General features: G+C 44.2%; 4 protein-coding genes across 13 annotated transcripts in view; 2 read left to right on the plus strand and 2 right to left on the minus strand.

Annotated features, from left to right (window-relative positions):
* Positions 1–472: 472 nt before the first annotated feature.
* On the minus strand, positions 473–2,430 carry mrpl44 (mitochondrial ribosomal protein L44). Of its 2 annotated transcripts, none has more exons than XM_053872896.1 (4): positions 2,169–2,430; positions 1,077–1,545; positions 811–989; positions 473–717 (listed from the first exon to the last, which is right to left on the minus strand). In XM_053872896.1, the coding sequence occupies exons 1-4, from the start codon at positions 2,240–2,242 to the stop codon at positions 543–545; spliced, it is 897 nt and encodes a 298-aa protein (XP_053728871.1). In that variant the 5' UTR covers positions 2,243–2,430; the 3' UTR covers positions 473–542. The 2 variants fall into 2 exon arrangements, with proteins under 2 accessions (XP_053728871.1, XP_053728870.1); XM_053872895.1 differs by having other exon boundaries at positions 2,080–2,423.
* On the plus strand, positions 1,987–4,691 carry LOC128763750 (dynein axonemal assembly factor 1-like). The gene is made up of 2 exons (XM_053872894.1): positions 1,987–3,316; positions 3,393–4,691. Exons 1-2 carry the CDS (start codon positions 2,434–2,436, stop codon positions 4,613–4,615), a joined length of 2,106 nt encoding a protein of 701 aa, XP_053728869.1. The 5' UTR covers positions 1,987–2,433; the 3' UTR covers positions 4,616–4,691.
* Positions 4,692–5,060: 369 nt separating this feature from the next.
* mffa (mitochondrial fission factor a) lies at positions 5,061–9,032 on the minus strand. 7 transcript variants are annotated; one of them, XM_053873053.1, is made up of 8 exons: positions 8,862–9,032; positions 7,857–8,068; positions 7,558–7,724; positions 7,377–7,465; positions 6,641–6,805; positions 5,916–5,972; positions 5,687–5,768; positions 5,061–5,617 (listed from the first exon to the last, which is right to left on the minus strand). In XM_053873053.1, exons 2-8 carry the CDS (start codon positions 8,062–8,064, stop codon positions 5,486–5,488), a joined length of 900 nt encoding a protein of 299 aa, XP_053729028.1. In that variant the 5' UTR covers positions 8,065–8,068; positions 8,862–9,032; the 3' UTR covers positions 5,061–5,485. The 7 variants fall into 7 exon arrangements, with proteins under 7 accessions (XP_053729028.1, XP_053729029.1, XP_053729031.1 ...); XM_053873054.1 differs by having other exon boundaries at positions 7,857–8,084; XM_053873056.1 differs by lacking the exon at positions 8,862–9,032 and adding an exon at positions 8,708–8,854.
* megf6 (multiple EGF like domains 6) overlaps positions 8,410–14,461 on the plus strand; it is a 34,512-nt gene continuing 28,460 nt past the window's right edge. Inside the window, exons 1-5 of one of the 3 annotated variants that reach the window (XM_053873048.1) lie at positions 8,410–8,470; positions 9,505–9,854; positions 10,499–10,633; positions 10,850–10,959; positions 11,027–11,131. In XM_053873048.1, the coding sequence (XP_053729023.1) occupies positions 9,766–9,854; positions 10,499–10,633; positions 10,850–10,959; positions 11,027–11,131 (439 nt within the window). In that variant the 5' untranslated portion in view covers positions 8,410–8,470; positions 9,505–9,765. Of the gene's footprint in view, positions 8,471–8,658; positions 9,855–10,498; positions 10,634–10,849; positions 10,960–11,026; positions 11,132–14,461 lie in introns of those variants that run through there. The other 2 variants (XM_053873047.1, XM_053873049.1) reach the window with 2 other exon arrangements.

Genomic DNA, 14,461 nt, shown 5'->3' on the forward strand with positions numbered 1-14,461 from the left:
GCATACGGCGGACTTAAACACCGCCGCCTTGTGGTGTAGTAGAGTCACTGCAACAATACAGAGCTCCATAAAGAATCGTCACGTTTATGCCGTTGACAGTTTAAAAAAAAAAAAAACACACAACAAAAATGTTGTAGTGCCATTGTGGTCGCTAAATTTTCCCAATGCGTAAAATAACCTGCAAATGCTAAAGTATAAGCTGTGACTCAAACTGACTAGCAAGCGTGTATCTAAAGCAGTCTGCAGGAGAAGCGACAAAATTAACTCCAAATATGCACACGTCACAAAAATGACACCCACATTCTCAGAACGCAGACAGGTCTGCTACTGCAGGTAACAGTTGCCCAGCCCAGGTGTCGAACAGTCTTTGACTTCTGGTCTTCAGAAGCTCCTCACTGCAGTGGATGTGGTGCGACTGGCTCATGCAAAGACCACATAAAAGACTGTGTGACTGATGAGGCAAAATGTACGCTTGACATGCTTTTATTAAAAATAATACAGCCCCATATATTACATGGTTTCTTCTGTAGGTGAGGGTCATACTAGCTACTGCCAACAGCAGAAGTCAAAACCTTCTGATGATTTTGTTGCGGAGAAAAGTCAAATGGTTTGCAGTTTTGGGTGTAGCCATACAGTCTGCGCAAGGCTACCCGTGCTGCTTCATCCTCTGCTTCTGTAAGTGTTTCTCCTGGACCCTGAGACAAGAACGTCTTATCGCTGAAGACATAGGCAAAGAGGGACAGAAACAGTATCAAGTGAGTGAGTTGGGAAACATCACAGTAACAGAGTATTGGATGTGACGAAACACACCTGTACAAACCAACAAAGTAGAGAGGAAGGACAGTGCTGGACCCAGCCGACCTGATGAGTCTGGGTTCTGGTGGTGGAACGTTTCTCTGTGTAAGCTCTTCCACCAGTAGTCCCATTGGATTCTTCACTGTCCAAATATCAAACAGCTCCTTTCCTATCATCTGAGAGACGAGAAAATCCTAGAAAAAGAGCATGGGTACGTGTGGCATGTTATTATAAGAAGACGTTTGATTTTACAAAATTGAACTAAACAGTGACTATCTTACTCTGATAAAAAATCCTGTTCGCTGGGCACCACTGCTCTCATGAAGAGCGCCAATCACTGCCATGAATGTGGCATGAAGAACATCATCTGGGAGGGGAAAGTCTGCGCTCATCGTTAGATCATCCATGCCAAGGTTCTTTGCAACATAGGTGACGACTTCGAGACTAGTGAGATGCCCTACGATGCTTTCCACTCCCTCATTGGGCAGGTTGGGGAAGCTGGCCCTGCACCAGTCATTCAGAAAGCTTTTGCTAAAGTCAGCTCCCTGAGCGCTGAGCTTTGTGTTCGCTTTGAGAACAAGAGCCGTCACTTCAGAATCCAGGCCCAGGTCTTGTCTTCGCTTCTGCTCTGCCTGCAGGTAGCAGGGATTTACAAAAGCAGTCTTAAGAAGCTCCATGGAGAAGTTCTCCTGAAGGCGGGCGCTGAATGCCTGAACTTCCACATGGTAATCCCAATTTGGCTTCTGTGAACTGGAACAAATACAATGATGCTCACAATACTAAAATCGGTATCTTTAAGATGTGTGTGTCAATGGCATCGTTCCCCTTACCCAACACAGTTGAAAGAACCACTTCCAACTGCTTTCTTCACTCTGTCCCTATTGTAACTTTTGCACCCCGCGGTGCTTTCTAAGAGTTCTCCTCTGTGAGATTAATCAAGTCTCCTTATCTTATCTTAAACACTCGAATAACGTGCTGACAGATGCTTTTAAAGCTGACAAAACATATGTTTGAAACTCAACATGCATGAAAGTAATACTTAACAACGAACTGCCTTCTATCAGTCGGACTAACTTCAACTGGATTTAGCAGTAGTCAGTAGTTATGATTCATTAAATTGCCACTAGAAAGGACAAACTATGCACGTCACAAAGCGCTTACACACGCAGACAGCCGTGTGCCGTCACTGAGCATGTCCCCGCATTTAAATGCACTCATCAACGAACACAGAAAGACGCGACATCGCGGTGGCCTTGTCGTGTAGCAGTTAGCTGTTAGCATTACCGTGGCTTCGCTGGAGGCGCTCCGTCACGTCGGAGTTTATTTGCGAGGTGAAGCTCATAAGTTCTCGTCCACCGTTTCTTCTCTCTAACCTGTGCAAAGGCGATATTCCTGGAAACACGCTGACACCGAATCCCGAGCGTAACCGCTCCACGACGAATGACATAGCCGGACGCCATGTTTCCTTGCTCAATCGGTGTGCAACAGCTAAAACAGTCCGACTCCAAACAAGATGCTCGAGTCATCTGTCCGACCTGCTGTTACTATGACAACACTCGCAGTCACAACTTGACAACAGAGAACTGAATTTGGATCCTGATCGATTCGTTCTTTCATTATCGCGTATCTCACCAACTAATGGAGACCGAAGCGGCAAGAATGAAGACTGATGATGTAGAAACCCAAGTGGGTTCTACAAAAGAAGCAGCAGCAAAGGACAACCGACCAAATGGACAGCAGTCGTGGCCGCGGATGACCAAGGAGTTCCTGAGAGACCAGTGTAAGCGGCAGAAACTCTACACAACGCCACATTTGAATGACACCTTGTATCTACATTTCAAAGGCTTCTCAGCCATTGAAAACCTGGAGGAGTACACTGGACTGAAGTGTCTGTGGCTTGAGAGTAACGGACTGAAACGCATAGAAAACCTGGACGCTCAGATTAACCTCCGCTGCTTGTTCCTTCAGCAGAACTTGATCCGCCGACTGGAAAATCTGGAACATCTGCAAAACCTCTGCACTCTAAATGTGTCCAACAACTACTTAAGCAAAATCGAAGGCATCTCATCTCTTCCTGAGCTGACCACGCTGCAGATTTCCCACAATAAGTTGAAGACACTTGAGGACATAGCACACTTGACAGACTGTCTGTCCCTAAATGTCCTGGATTTGTCTCACAACCTATTGAATGACCCGGAGATGCTTCTAGTACTTGAAGCCATGCCACAACTGAGAGTCCTAAATCTCATGGGAAATGAAGTTGTGAGGAAAATTCCGAACTATCGGAAGACCATGATTGTGCGCCTCAGACAGCTCACCTTTCTGGATGACCGACCTGTTTTCCCCAAAGACAGGGCCTGTGCCGAGGCATGGGCCACGGGAGGGCTAGATGCTGAGCGCGCAGAGAATCGGCAGTGGGAGTCCCTGGAAAGGAGGAAGGTCCAAGAAAGCTTGGATGCTATGGCACTGATTCGACAAAAAGCTCAGGAAAGATTGCGCCTTAAGAAGATGCAGGAGGAGGGTGAGTGTGTCAGCCATACACAAACCTGTACAACATCAAAATAAATTCTAAATTCCTCTGTTTTGTTTTACTGTAGGTGAATCAATCATCAATCCAGGGACTCAAACTGAAGATGTAGCCGATAAGAATATAGAAACAGTTGCTGACAGAACCTGGGATGCCTATAAGGAACTCAGCAAAGAATGTTCAGCAGTGGACGGAGACATTCGACCCAAAGAAAAGACAGGGGCAGGTGACTCACAGACAAATGAGTCGTGTCACCAACAGAAAAAGTGCCCGGAAAGTGACGATGGACAGGAGTTTGAGGCAGGAAACCTACAGTCTGAGATGACAGGGTTGAGTGACCTACAGTTCTCTAACTGTAGTGATGTGGAGATGAAGAGGCCAGAGCTGAGCATCCAACATGGAGATGATGGGTTAGAGATGGTAGAACAGAAAGAGACAAGCAAGCAACAAATCCAACAATCTGACTCAGACAGCATGCGGCGAAAACATTCTGAGAGAGGAGACCAAGAGATAGAGCAACTACAAGCCGTCGATCCAATGATACAGGGTGTTGAGAAGGCAGAAACAGAGCTGGAAGAGCTGCTTAATGTCTGCAACACAAATCCCTTGGAGACCACTGAAAATTCAATGGAGCAAATGAAGATGATCAGGCAACATCTAGGAAACAGTCAAAGGGAAGAGTTTTCTGTTCCTGAGGAAATGAACAGAGAGCGAGAGAATGAGGACCTGCAAATTAAGAACCAAGAAGCGGAGCAGCTAGTGAACAGTGATCAGCGAGGTGAGGAACCACCGGTGGGAAACCAGCTCGAAACATCAGTCACATGCAGCGAAACAAAAGAGCAGTCTGGAGACAAACCAGAGAGAGGCCAGTTCCAGGGTGACAGATTCATGGAGATATCGCCCACTCACTGGTGTCAGGAGACTAATAAACAACAAAAGACTTTCAGTGGAAGAAATGGACCAGGAAGAGACCAGTGTGAGACGATCAGTGTTCAAACTGTCCATGGTCCGGGGCCACTGGTCACAGAGCTGGAAGAGACAGAACATTTGGAGACCATTCTGCTTTCTTCATCTCCGCCTCTGCGAATCGATGACCTCCCTGATCTGGAAGCTTGTTCTGGAGGATGGAGTGTGTCAACGGTTACTTCATGTGAAAAGGCTATGTTTTTGATGGAAGAAAACAAGAATGGCGAAGTCAAGGATGACTCGTCATTGATGTATCCAGAGCATGAGAACTCAAATCCACGTCACGTTGTTACCTGTACGCGACGCCTGATTGAGGAATTGGATTAACATTGATTCATATCTCAATAATGTTTCTCATACTTTGAATCCCTGGCAATTTGGTACTAATACTGCTAATAAAATGATTGACAAATGCATTCTTTTTTTGGCTATTTCAATACTAAATGTGGAGGGATTCAATATTTAAAAATTAGCTTGTATTTTTAATGACACAAATGACGGGAACAAAGTGCATTTAAAAAAACACTTTTCTATCATGTGTCAATCACTACTCTCAACTTACTCTGGGTCATTTCCTGCACGGACGTGTTCAGGGATTCAAACGTGCGATCAAAAGGTTTCCGAGCCAAAAGTACAGAATCTTTTTGCATCGTAGGCTGAGGAACAGACTAGGCATCTTCCCGAAATTCAGGGGCCAGCGAGCCTCTCCAAACCTCAAACTGAAGTGTTACGCATGCAACAGGAGACGAAATGAATATATAATTTTGTCCAAAATGTCTCTATAAATAATCTAGGTATAGAATAAGAAAGACTCTTACTTACTTATGTTTAATAGTTCTTTGATCAAATCAGAATATATCCTGCTACAATGCGTCAGTAAGACATCCGGTCGAGCTCAGTGCAACTTCCTACAAATGGCATCGTCCTACGCAGCGTATTTACAAGTCATGCTCAGCAATCAGCAAGTGGCTCTACAATTAAAACCATGACAGAAAAACAGACGGTTCAAAGAAAGGGCATACAAGTAAAAAATAAAATAAAATAAAACTGTACATGTATTCAATAAACAACAAAAGGGTCCTGAATGCAGCAGATTTTTACATCTGTCAAGGACGGAGCGCAGCATTTAGGCTTAATGTGACACACGTAGAACCAGGATGGGTTGGATTACTGTGCAGGCAGAGTGTTGGGACATTCTTAGCGACGCAACCACACCCAGGTGTTGATGAGCCAGAACGCTACGGTGACTGAATACAGGATCATCTCCCGCTTCACTCGCTCCTTGTTCTCTTCTTCCAAATGTTGGAGTCTTCTATTCAACTTGATGAGCTGCAGAACAATGGCGGCAACATATTTTCACATTTCCCTTGAAAGCATCAGTTGCAGTTAAGAGCTAACCTGACGCCTCAGAGCTGCAGCATCTACCACAGTCATGTCTTCTGATCCATCCAGCGAGGCTTCAAGAGTTGATAGTGCAAGTCTGCAGACAAAAGCATGATTCCGTTAGCCATATAATCAACAGGATCAAATTACATTTGAAGACTTCTCGAAACGACTTGGACAGACAAATGGGAGACGAGAACCATGTGGAGAAAGGGGGAACATGGATACGTTCATTTCACGTTACCTGGGGTCCTGCAAGGGGTTGGAGGTGGATGCAGACCCCCCTCGCAATGACGGTTTGCTATAAGATTGAGGAAAACAGGTTTTGGGGGAAGGACAGACGAAATAAGAAAAAAGGACAACGATGAAACTGTTGCACAGTGGAGCCAGCCTCAATTAATGAATCATTTTGAAGAATGTATTTATTTATTTTGGCTGTCATGAATCATTCACTTGTGTTTACGTCACTGGTCAATAAAGGATGGCTGGAACTTTACATCACATCTAAAAACCACCAAAGCCAGAAAGAGTTGATGTTACTACTGTTAGTCAATGCAAGCCAGTCAGGGAAGGTGAAAAGGCTGGAAGTATAAGATTAGTAACAAATAAGATCCAGTCCCGATTGAATCATTTGGAGAAAACATTTCCTAATTGTACTCCATGTCTGGCTCCTACCCACACCGTTTAAATTCATGAAATCAAAGTAAGAAGGAACAGGTTCCCCGCCCCATTTTAGAAGGTCAAATCCCAGTGTGTCTGACACAATGAGGAAGTAATTGGTATTGGCAAAATATACACTTTTACAGGAACATGAGTGAAACAGATGCTGGTTTTAATTGGAAACTAAATCCTAACTTCCAAATGATATGAATAGGGGCAATTTGGTGTTGTAAATAAATACGACAGAAGTCTTTGTGGCATTGGACAAGCTTCATGTAAAGAAAGCCAGGTTGATATTTTGGAGGTCACCTTCGGGGGTTCTCATCCAAGACCTCCAGGACCTGCTGGTAGGCCCGACGTGTAGTAGACTGGATGAATGAAAACACACCGCTAGCGCTGTAAAGGTTCTGATCTTCTTCAACAGCAGTCAGAGGGGGGCAAGGGTGGACAGAGGCTGGGGGGGACGATCTTGTACTGCCCAATGCCAACGAATGAGAGCAGCCAATTCCGTTAAAATTTGAAGAAAAGACATAAGAGGGAAAGGGAACAGGAAGCAGAGAAATAAGGAAAGGAAGGAGCCCTCCATTTTTCATTCATTTTAAATTTGAAAATCATACATCAGAAAAGGGTCACACAAAAAAAAATAAAAAAGTAAAAGCCGACTTTAATGAAGGTAAATCAAAATAGAGATGATGAAGCAGTGTCATTGTGCATTTCTTTTTACTACTTTTCAACAGAATATCCATTTGACACTAATTATGTTGATCGCGATAAATTGTTTAAGAGCAGCTCAGAGATAGAACCCAACAGTCTTCATTAGCAATGTTTCAGACCTGCTACATCAGTCCAGCATGGTTGTATTTCTCTCAAATCCTTTGATTTGAAATGGCATCACATCATTCATGGCCCCATAACAGAAACAAAAGAGCAGATGAAGACACGAGTGAGGCAGCAATGGCGGCGTGCATGACACACGCACACACACACGCACGCACACACACACGCACACACACACACACACAGCAATGACAAGAGCAATACTCACGAATCATTGTGCGCAAGCTGGTTGTTTGGACGGCTTGCTGCGTTTTCACTCACAGAACGTTCACGTCGAGAACGTCCATGGGTCCGAAACTACAGAATACAATGAGTTTCAGTCTACTTCTAATGAGCCAAATCATAAGTTGCATGTACATAAGCAATTATAATTAGTTCTCAAGTAGCACCTCGTCACGGTCTGGAGCTGCTCGTTGTTCTTCTTCCAGGAAGTCAAGTGGTCGGTCACTAAGGGTGAGGACTCTTGGCGGAGTCTTCAGGGACAAGGTCTCTAGGGGTGTTGACTGAATGAGGTCAAGATCTCGGGGTCTGGCAAACTGGGGCTCACTGCCATCTCCTGAAAAATAACATTTGTTGGGAACAGCTCCAGGAGAGATTGGACACATCTTGATGCTGGTTAACATCATGTGCCATCCATACATTTTCGGTGAAATGGAAAGTTAAATACAACAAGAAGAATACCACAAACCTGCAACAATAATCCTCTCTGGAACCTGCATGATGACACTATTCATGAGCTCCTGTGGGTTGCCATCCTGAGGGGCTTGAGGTCCCACTTTGAGCATCTCTGGTATGCGCATCCTCTGGCTGATGCCCTCCGTGTACTCCAGCTCATACTGGATACGGTTGATTTCTGCCAGTTCAGCAGTGGGGGAGGGGAAGGCTGCTCCGTTCATGAGGCTGCAAAACAAGTCACCTGTGTGGTTTGTCAGAATGGCAAAACAAGTCAATGAAGAACTGGATACCAAAGATTAAAAAAAACAAAAAAAACGTGTGATTCACCTGGTTTCCCAAAATTAGTATGAACTATGTCATTGAATGTAATGTTATGTATGTTATTACAGTTTTGAAATTGAGTTTTCTTTACCTTCCAATTGATCATTTGATTGTCCAATCATCTCACAGTCGCTGTATAATTTACCATCAAACAAGGATCTTGCTGTGTTATATCATCCTCCATTGGTTGGTAAGTAGCGAGGTGGGTCACTTCTTATACTTGCTAGCTTTTATTTTTAGCTGGAGGCAGATTCTTTCGCTTCGATGGCTTGGCAGAACTCACTGTATTTCAGTCGACCACTTTTAGTAAGCTTCACCACCTTTGATTCGCCCTTGTCAGTCTTTCATTTTGATAGTCAGCCTTTAATCCCTCTGAATTACAAGTCTAATAATGAATGTACCGACGTTTCAGTTGTCTTCTAACATGCCAAAATGTATAAGAACAAAATGTTTCCTTGAAAGGGATGTAGTTCTGGGTACACTTGCGGCGACAAACCTTGGTCAACTCAACTAGTATTGAGCACTTATGAAAGGAATACTCACACGATAACATTTGTCACGCACTTTCGAAGCTAAAGCGTTCAATATGACGTAAACCGAAGATGTATTTCGTATCGACTCCTTCCGGCGTTTCTCCTCTGACAGGGCACTAGTTAGCATTAGCTCCACCGTAGCTAACGCACTGTCATGTCTTTACCTTTTAAGGGGCAGCAGATGCTGATTTCCTCGGATTCGCGAGTGGGCGAGAACAGGGGTTGGGTTCCGAAATTACAATCCACACTGAACACAACTGGACGTTTTTAAAGCGTGTTCCTGTCTGTCATCTCTGTTGTTGATCAGAGAGGGAACACCTCTCTTCCGGTCGGAGACGATGACGCACAGGAAACAATAGCAAATTAGAGGAAGTGGAGACCGACTTTGAAAGTAAAAGCATGATGTTAGGTGATGCAGGACTCGCCGTGCGACTACAACTTGTATCGCAAGAAACTTGGCTTGTCAGGACAGATTCAGCTCTAAATTGAAGTTGTGGGTTGTGTTCAACATTTAACGTTTATATATAGTTTTAGAGCCGCAGAAGAAGAAGCAACAGTAAATGATGTGGACTTCTTAATTCACGGTTAATATTTCTTGATATTTCATTGTTATTTTCGAACTTCTATGCGCTAATTTATGTTGTTTTGTTTTTCCCAAATCGTCTAGTTCTTTCACTGTTCTGTCCTCGTGAAAGCCCGACAATGACCACAGTTTGAATGAATACTGAGTCGAAATCAGCTATTAAAAACAGACCCACCGCGAAACACTACTCAACTTAAGGAGTTGTCATTCGACTGTTTCCCCAGGTGAAGGTCCCGCACAGAGACAACGCTTTGGCCCCTCACGAACAGTGGGTGGTGCGTTGACACACAGCCATGAAAGGCTGGAATTGACGTGAGAGCAGTCGAGCCGCATCTGCTGGACCGGGACCCGAGAGGTCTCGTCTGGAAAGGCGACCGAGGCATCAAGAGCTTCTACCGCTCGGTCACGATTTCGGCGCAGACCACCGAGACACACCGGGTCCAACTGCGGCCCATCACTGCCTCCCCGCGCGTCGACCTGCAGGAATGATGACTTCAGAGATGTGTGTTTTCACGCTGCTTCTATTATTCAACACCGCCACCGTGATGTCATCTTCGGAGCTCACATTTGGCATGTAAGTTACAACTTCTCTACAAAGTGATGACACGCATTATATTTAGGACTACATTTCCAATAATAGCATTAATAACATTTTCACCGTGCATGACCGATTTTGTCCATTCATATATATATTTTCAATCTTAACTTTTTCTGTTCAGTTCCATAAAGTGCCACTAGAGGGCGCGCGATGAGATTCAACAAGTTACATGACTTCTGGAATTTCACTTTTCAATTTAAGCACCTCTGCATCACATCACTCGCTCATGTCTTCTCACTCGTTGTTGGATTTACATTCATTCTTAGAAAACGCCTTCCCTGACATGGGCGAGGGCATGCTCACCATTAAGGAAACCCACTGCTGAACTTGTTGCGGTACCTTGTTGTTTATTGACAGCTGCAGGCGACCCTCCACCCCCCACCACACACACACACACATGCTGTTAAGTGAAGCTCATAGCTTGATATGAGATGCCTTGGATGACTTACTTTGATCCAGCAATTGACCGTCTGTTACTTTTTGATATATGTACACATACCGTATATATATATATATATATATTCCATTGATGATTGGAACAAGCAATCAAGAGCACTCCAAACGAATCAGAACTCAAACACATCGTGTGTCTGATTTTCACGCCCATCACTTCTTTGCAGGCCAAATGTTTGTGCTGACAAGCAGATGTCCGTTCTTGGTTCGCGCCAGCCATGTGTTCAGGCTTTTACCCGCCTTGTGAAGGTGTGGAAGCAGGGCTGCCCCAGCCAACGATGGTGTACTGCCTTTGAAAGAAGGTAAAAATTCACAGTCCACTTCATTCGCATGTGTCAAAGGTGTCAAGGTGCAGGGGCTGAATCCAGCCAGGCAAGTGGTCCCAGGCCATGTGCAAGAGCTTGAAATGCTTATAGAAAGGTTCAAATTAGCAAGTGGTTATGTCAGAAATGATTCAGTAAGATTGAACTGGGCTCACCTGGAGGACGAATGAAGGGTCATAACACTGATTCCCCCAGGACAGCCTACTACACGACCTACAGGATGGTTTACCACATGGATCTGCAGCCTGTGTACAAATGCTGCCCGGGATGGAGTCCAAGTGGAGATGAGCTGGGATGCCTGCGCAGTGAGTCTCAGATGGAGTAGTACATTGTTAAACAACTCACAAGAGGCAAACATCTCCTTGTTTTAAGGGGCTTGCAGCTCCAACACATGCTTCAACGGAGGTCAGTGTGCTGAAAGTGGAGATCTTACATGCCAGTGCCCGGCAGGCTTCAAGGGGCCTCGCTGCCAGTATGGTGAGCTGTACTTCCTGCCCATTAACTTCATTCTGTTTTTGCTCATTTGCTCGCGTCTCGTCCACTTCTCTCACCATAGGCAAGCCTTTGATAGCAGTCTTGTTGCAGCCTCACTTATGAAAAAGACATCAAGCCTTGTGTTTTTACTTTGCATCATCACAGATGAGCTTTTTAGTGCAGACCTCAGCTTGTGGGCGTGCGCTGTCTGTGCAGCCGCTCAGTGGGGTTCTGCACCTTGTTAAATGTGTTAAAAATCCGGGAGCAATAGCTTCCTTTCAAGGTTATCTCATCATCCTGCTAATACTGTTGTGTTTGTTACAAGTCTGACATAACTTTAGGCCTCGTGTGTCAAGCGAATAATCAATGGTTTCCATCTCACTCCTCGGGTCGCAAAGTACGACAATTTCTTATATTGTGTTGTAAATACCACAATAAATACTTTGTGAATACACAGTATTATTCAGAAGAAACTTCAACAGTGTTTTCCATGCTTGTATTGACGCTGTAAAAAACGAGTGTGATAAACATATTGTCTCTTGAAGCTCTGTGTCAACACCCAAACAAAAAGATGACTGTTGGTATTTTTAAGACTTGAAATTAGAGAAAGGAACTGGGTATTTGCTTCCTACCCACAGCATGCTGGCAAACAAGGCTGATTCTTTTCCTTTTCCCGGGACAAAGCGTCATCCTTCCAAGGATTTGCTGCAAAAACATCTCACAAGAATGTGTCGTTTGTTAGAGGTAGCTATCCTGTGTGTTCGTTTGGACGTGGCTTGTTTGGTTTTCACACATCGGAGTTAAGGATTAAGCCTGAAGGACAGTCAGATCAAGTCGGATTCCTTTTTCACCGCCTGAGAGGTCACATTTTAAAATACTTTCCGTGTCTTATCTCTGGAGACAGATTTATATTTTCTCATCTGTTACAGTCATCGTCGGCAGAGAGTCAGCCAAGTACTAATGCTGAGCATCAGCATTCCACCACTACTACTCCAGCAACATTAAAATGCTTTTACTGTTTTTATTAGTCCTTTTCAGTGTTGCTCTGAACACGAACATATAAATACAGACCATATCTTTTTAACAATACAATGAGTGGACTCATTCAGAGGTCAGGGGGGCAGCAGTCTGAGCAAAAGACATTTTCGAGACAGTTTCTATCCAGTTCCCTTGATTTACCTGCATCGTGTGGGAAAAACACAATGTGGTTTCCCTCACAGTTTAAAACCTGTATGCAGATGATCAGGTGACGTGACAAACTGATCCGTGTATGAATAACATGCCACTTGCACTGGGGAACTTGGGGACGGAGGGAAAGCAGATCTGATGCAAAAGCAGGTACGATTTATCATTAAAATCCAGGAACCCACTGGTTTAACTGCTCCTTCTTGAACATGTTTCCAGAGGCTTCAACAGATTTACGGCTTTAAGTTTGTGGGTGAATGTTTTTCTTCTTCCCCGAGTGGCCATCCTCCTGCTAAAGGTTATGCATCTGCTACTGCTCGCGTACACTGTTGTCCCATGTTGGTGTTTTGAGTGAGTGTACAGTAAGTTACAATGTTCATCTGAGGTACTGTCTTGCTCAGGTTGGTGGTATCTGGATCACTCGATGGTCGATGCTCCTTTTCCTGTAGTCATGATATCCACAATAGCTTGTTGACAAAAAATGGGCTATGGACTTCAAAGATGAAGATGAAAAAGTAGATGTCCTGCTGTTCTTGTAATGCGGCCTCCGGAGTGTAATTCATGCAAAATAGATGCAGCCATGGCTTCAGCCTGAGGTCTTTTTGCATCAGGGTTACAGTGTTGGAAGGAATAAATGACCTGGACCTGCTCCAAACAACTCTCAGCAGTTGTATCTTCTCAGATGCGAGGACAGAAACCATGCAGTCCTTAATCACACATACTGTCATTCCTCACTGCACATAAACCAGTTGCAGCAGAGGGAAAGAACCACATGTTTCCATTGATCCCCGCATCATGGCTGCCAAAAATGACTGATGGTTATTACAGTTGTAGCACTAAATATAATGCAAGGCTTGTTTGTGGTCACGAACTAGTAGCTTTTGTTGGATTTGAACCTTTATGATGGTGACATAGATCGAAGAGTTGTTCTTGTCGTTGAAATATTCAATTACTGTTGATTGTTTCAGGAGCTACGCCCTTAAAAGACAGGGGGCCAACAAGCTAGTGCTTCATCTTCTTGAACGTTGAATGATTTCCATAGGTTAGCAACAGATGCAGGACTGAAACGTGATCTGAACTGTAGGTGTTCGAGCTGACATGGAAGAATCAAGCCTCTGTCAGATGAAAAAACAACAACAATCAGTTCAAGAAGACGAGTGGCAAAATAAAGGATGTTCCGTCAAAGGTCTAGATTTATGAGGCTGCAGCTTTCTGTTCAGAATTTTGGCTGACGGACCATGAAGATTAGGCGAGCGCATGCTGAGGACGCATGTCCAACTAGGACGATGCCTTGGAGCAGACTCTTGCCAAACTGGAGAGAAAAATGAAGACACCAAAGTATCAAACATAAGCGCAGCATCAGCTTTGGCAAGAGCAAGATTCCAGTGCATGACAGTAAATTACAAAGAGAAATGGTCCAGTGAGCACTTTCAGGTTTTCCTGTCCCATCCATGTTGGTCCTCAGCAGCATTCTATTGCAGCTACAGTGTATGTACTGCATTGGACGGGAGGATGCCAGCCTTTTCTTGTGATTGTGGAAACACCAAGTGATCTGGCAAAACCAAAGAAAATGAATAAATTGCACTTATGATACATATGATTCCAGAAACGAACCAGTCTCATCTCAACAGACGATTCCAACCTCTGTACAGTCTGTCACATCTCAGTCTCATGGATACACAGTGAAATTGCTGTCATGTGACTGGCATTTGGGGCAGATCTCTTCACGATGCAAGCAAATGAGGAAAAGGCAGCTCTGCTATTTTCTTGGAGCAATAGCCTCTGATAGTCTTCGCACAATTGAATAACATCCTGCAGTCTGTCTGAGCCAAACTTCTGCTAGAACCATTCCCCTTTATCTTCACAGGACTGAAGAGCTTGGCCAACATGAACAAAGAACCTTCTCTATTAAGTAGTTTACCACTTTTAGGATTTATGTGTGTTGTTATGACTTCATACGGTTTACCTTTGTTGTTGTCTTTATAAGATCCTTTTTGGAAAAGATTTTTAAGTGCTTCACAAGTTCATGGAAACAACTACAGTGTTGAGCTGCGAAGGGTGGCCCACTGAACAACAATGAATCCCCAAACTTTATTGCCACTGACCTGACTTGATAGGAGTTTTGTTTTTTGATAAAACAGAGGCCTC

The sequence above is a fragment of the Synchiropus splendidus genome, chromosome 8 (genome assembly GCF_027744825.2).
Source record: "Synchiropus splendidus isolate RoL2022-P1 chromosome 8, RoL_Sspl_1.0, whole genome shotgun sequence".
Classification (NCBI taxonomy): domain Eukaryota; kingdom Metazoa; phylum Chordata; class Actinopteri; order Syngnathiformes; family Callionymidae; genus Synchiropus; species Synchiropus splendidus.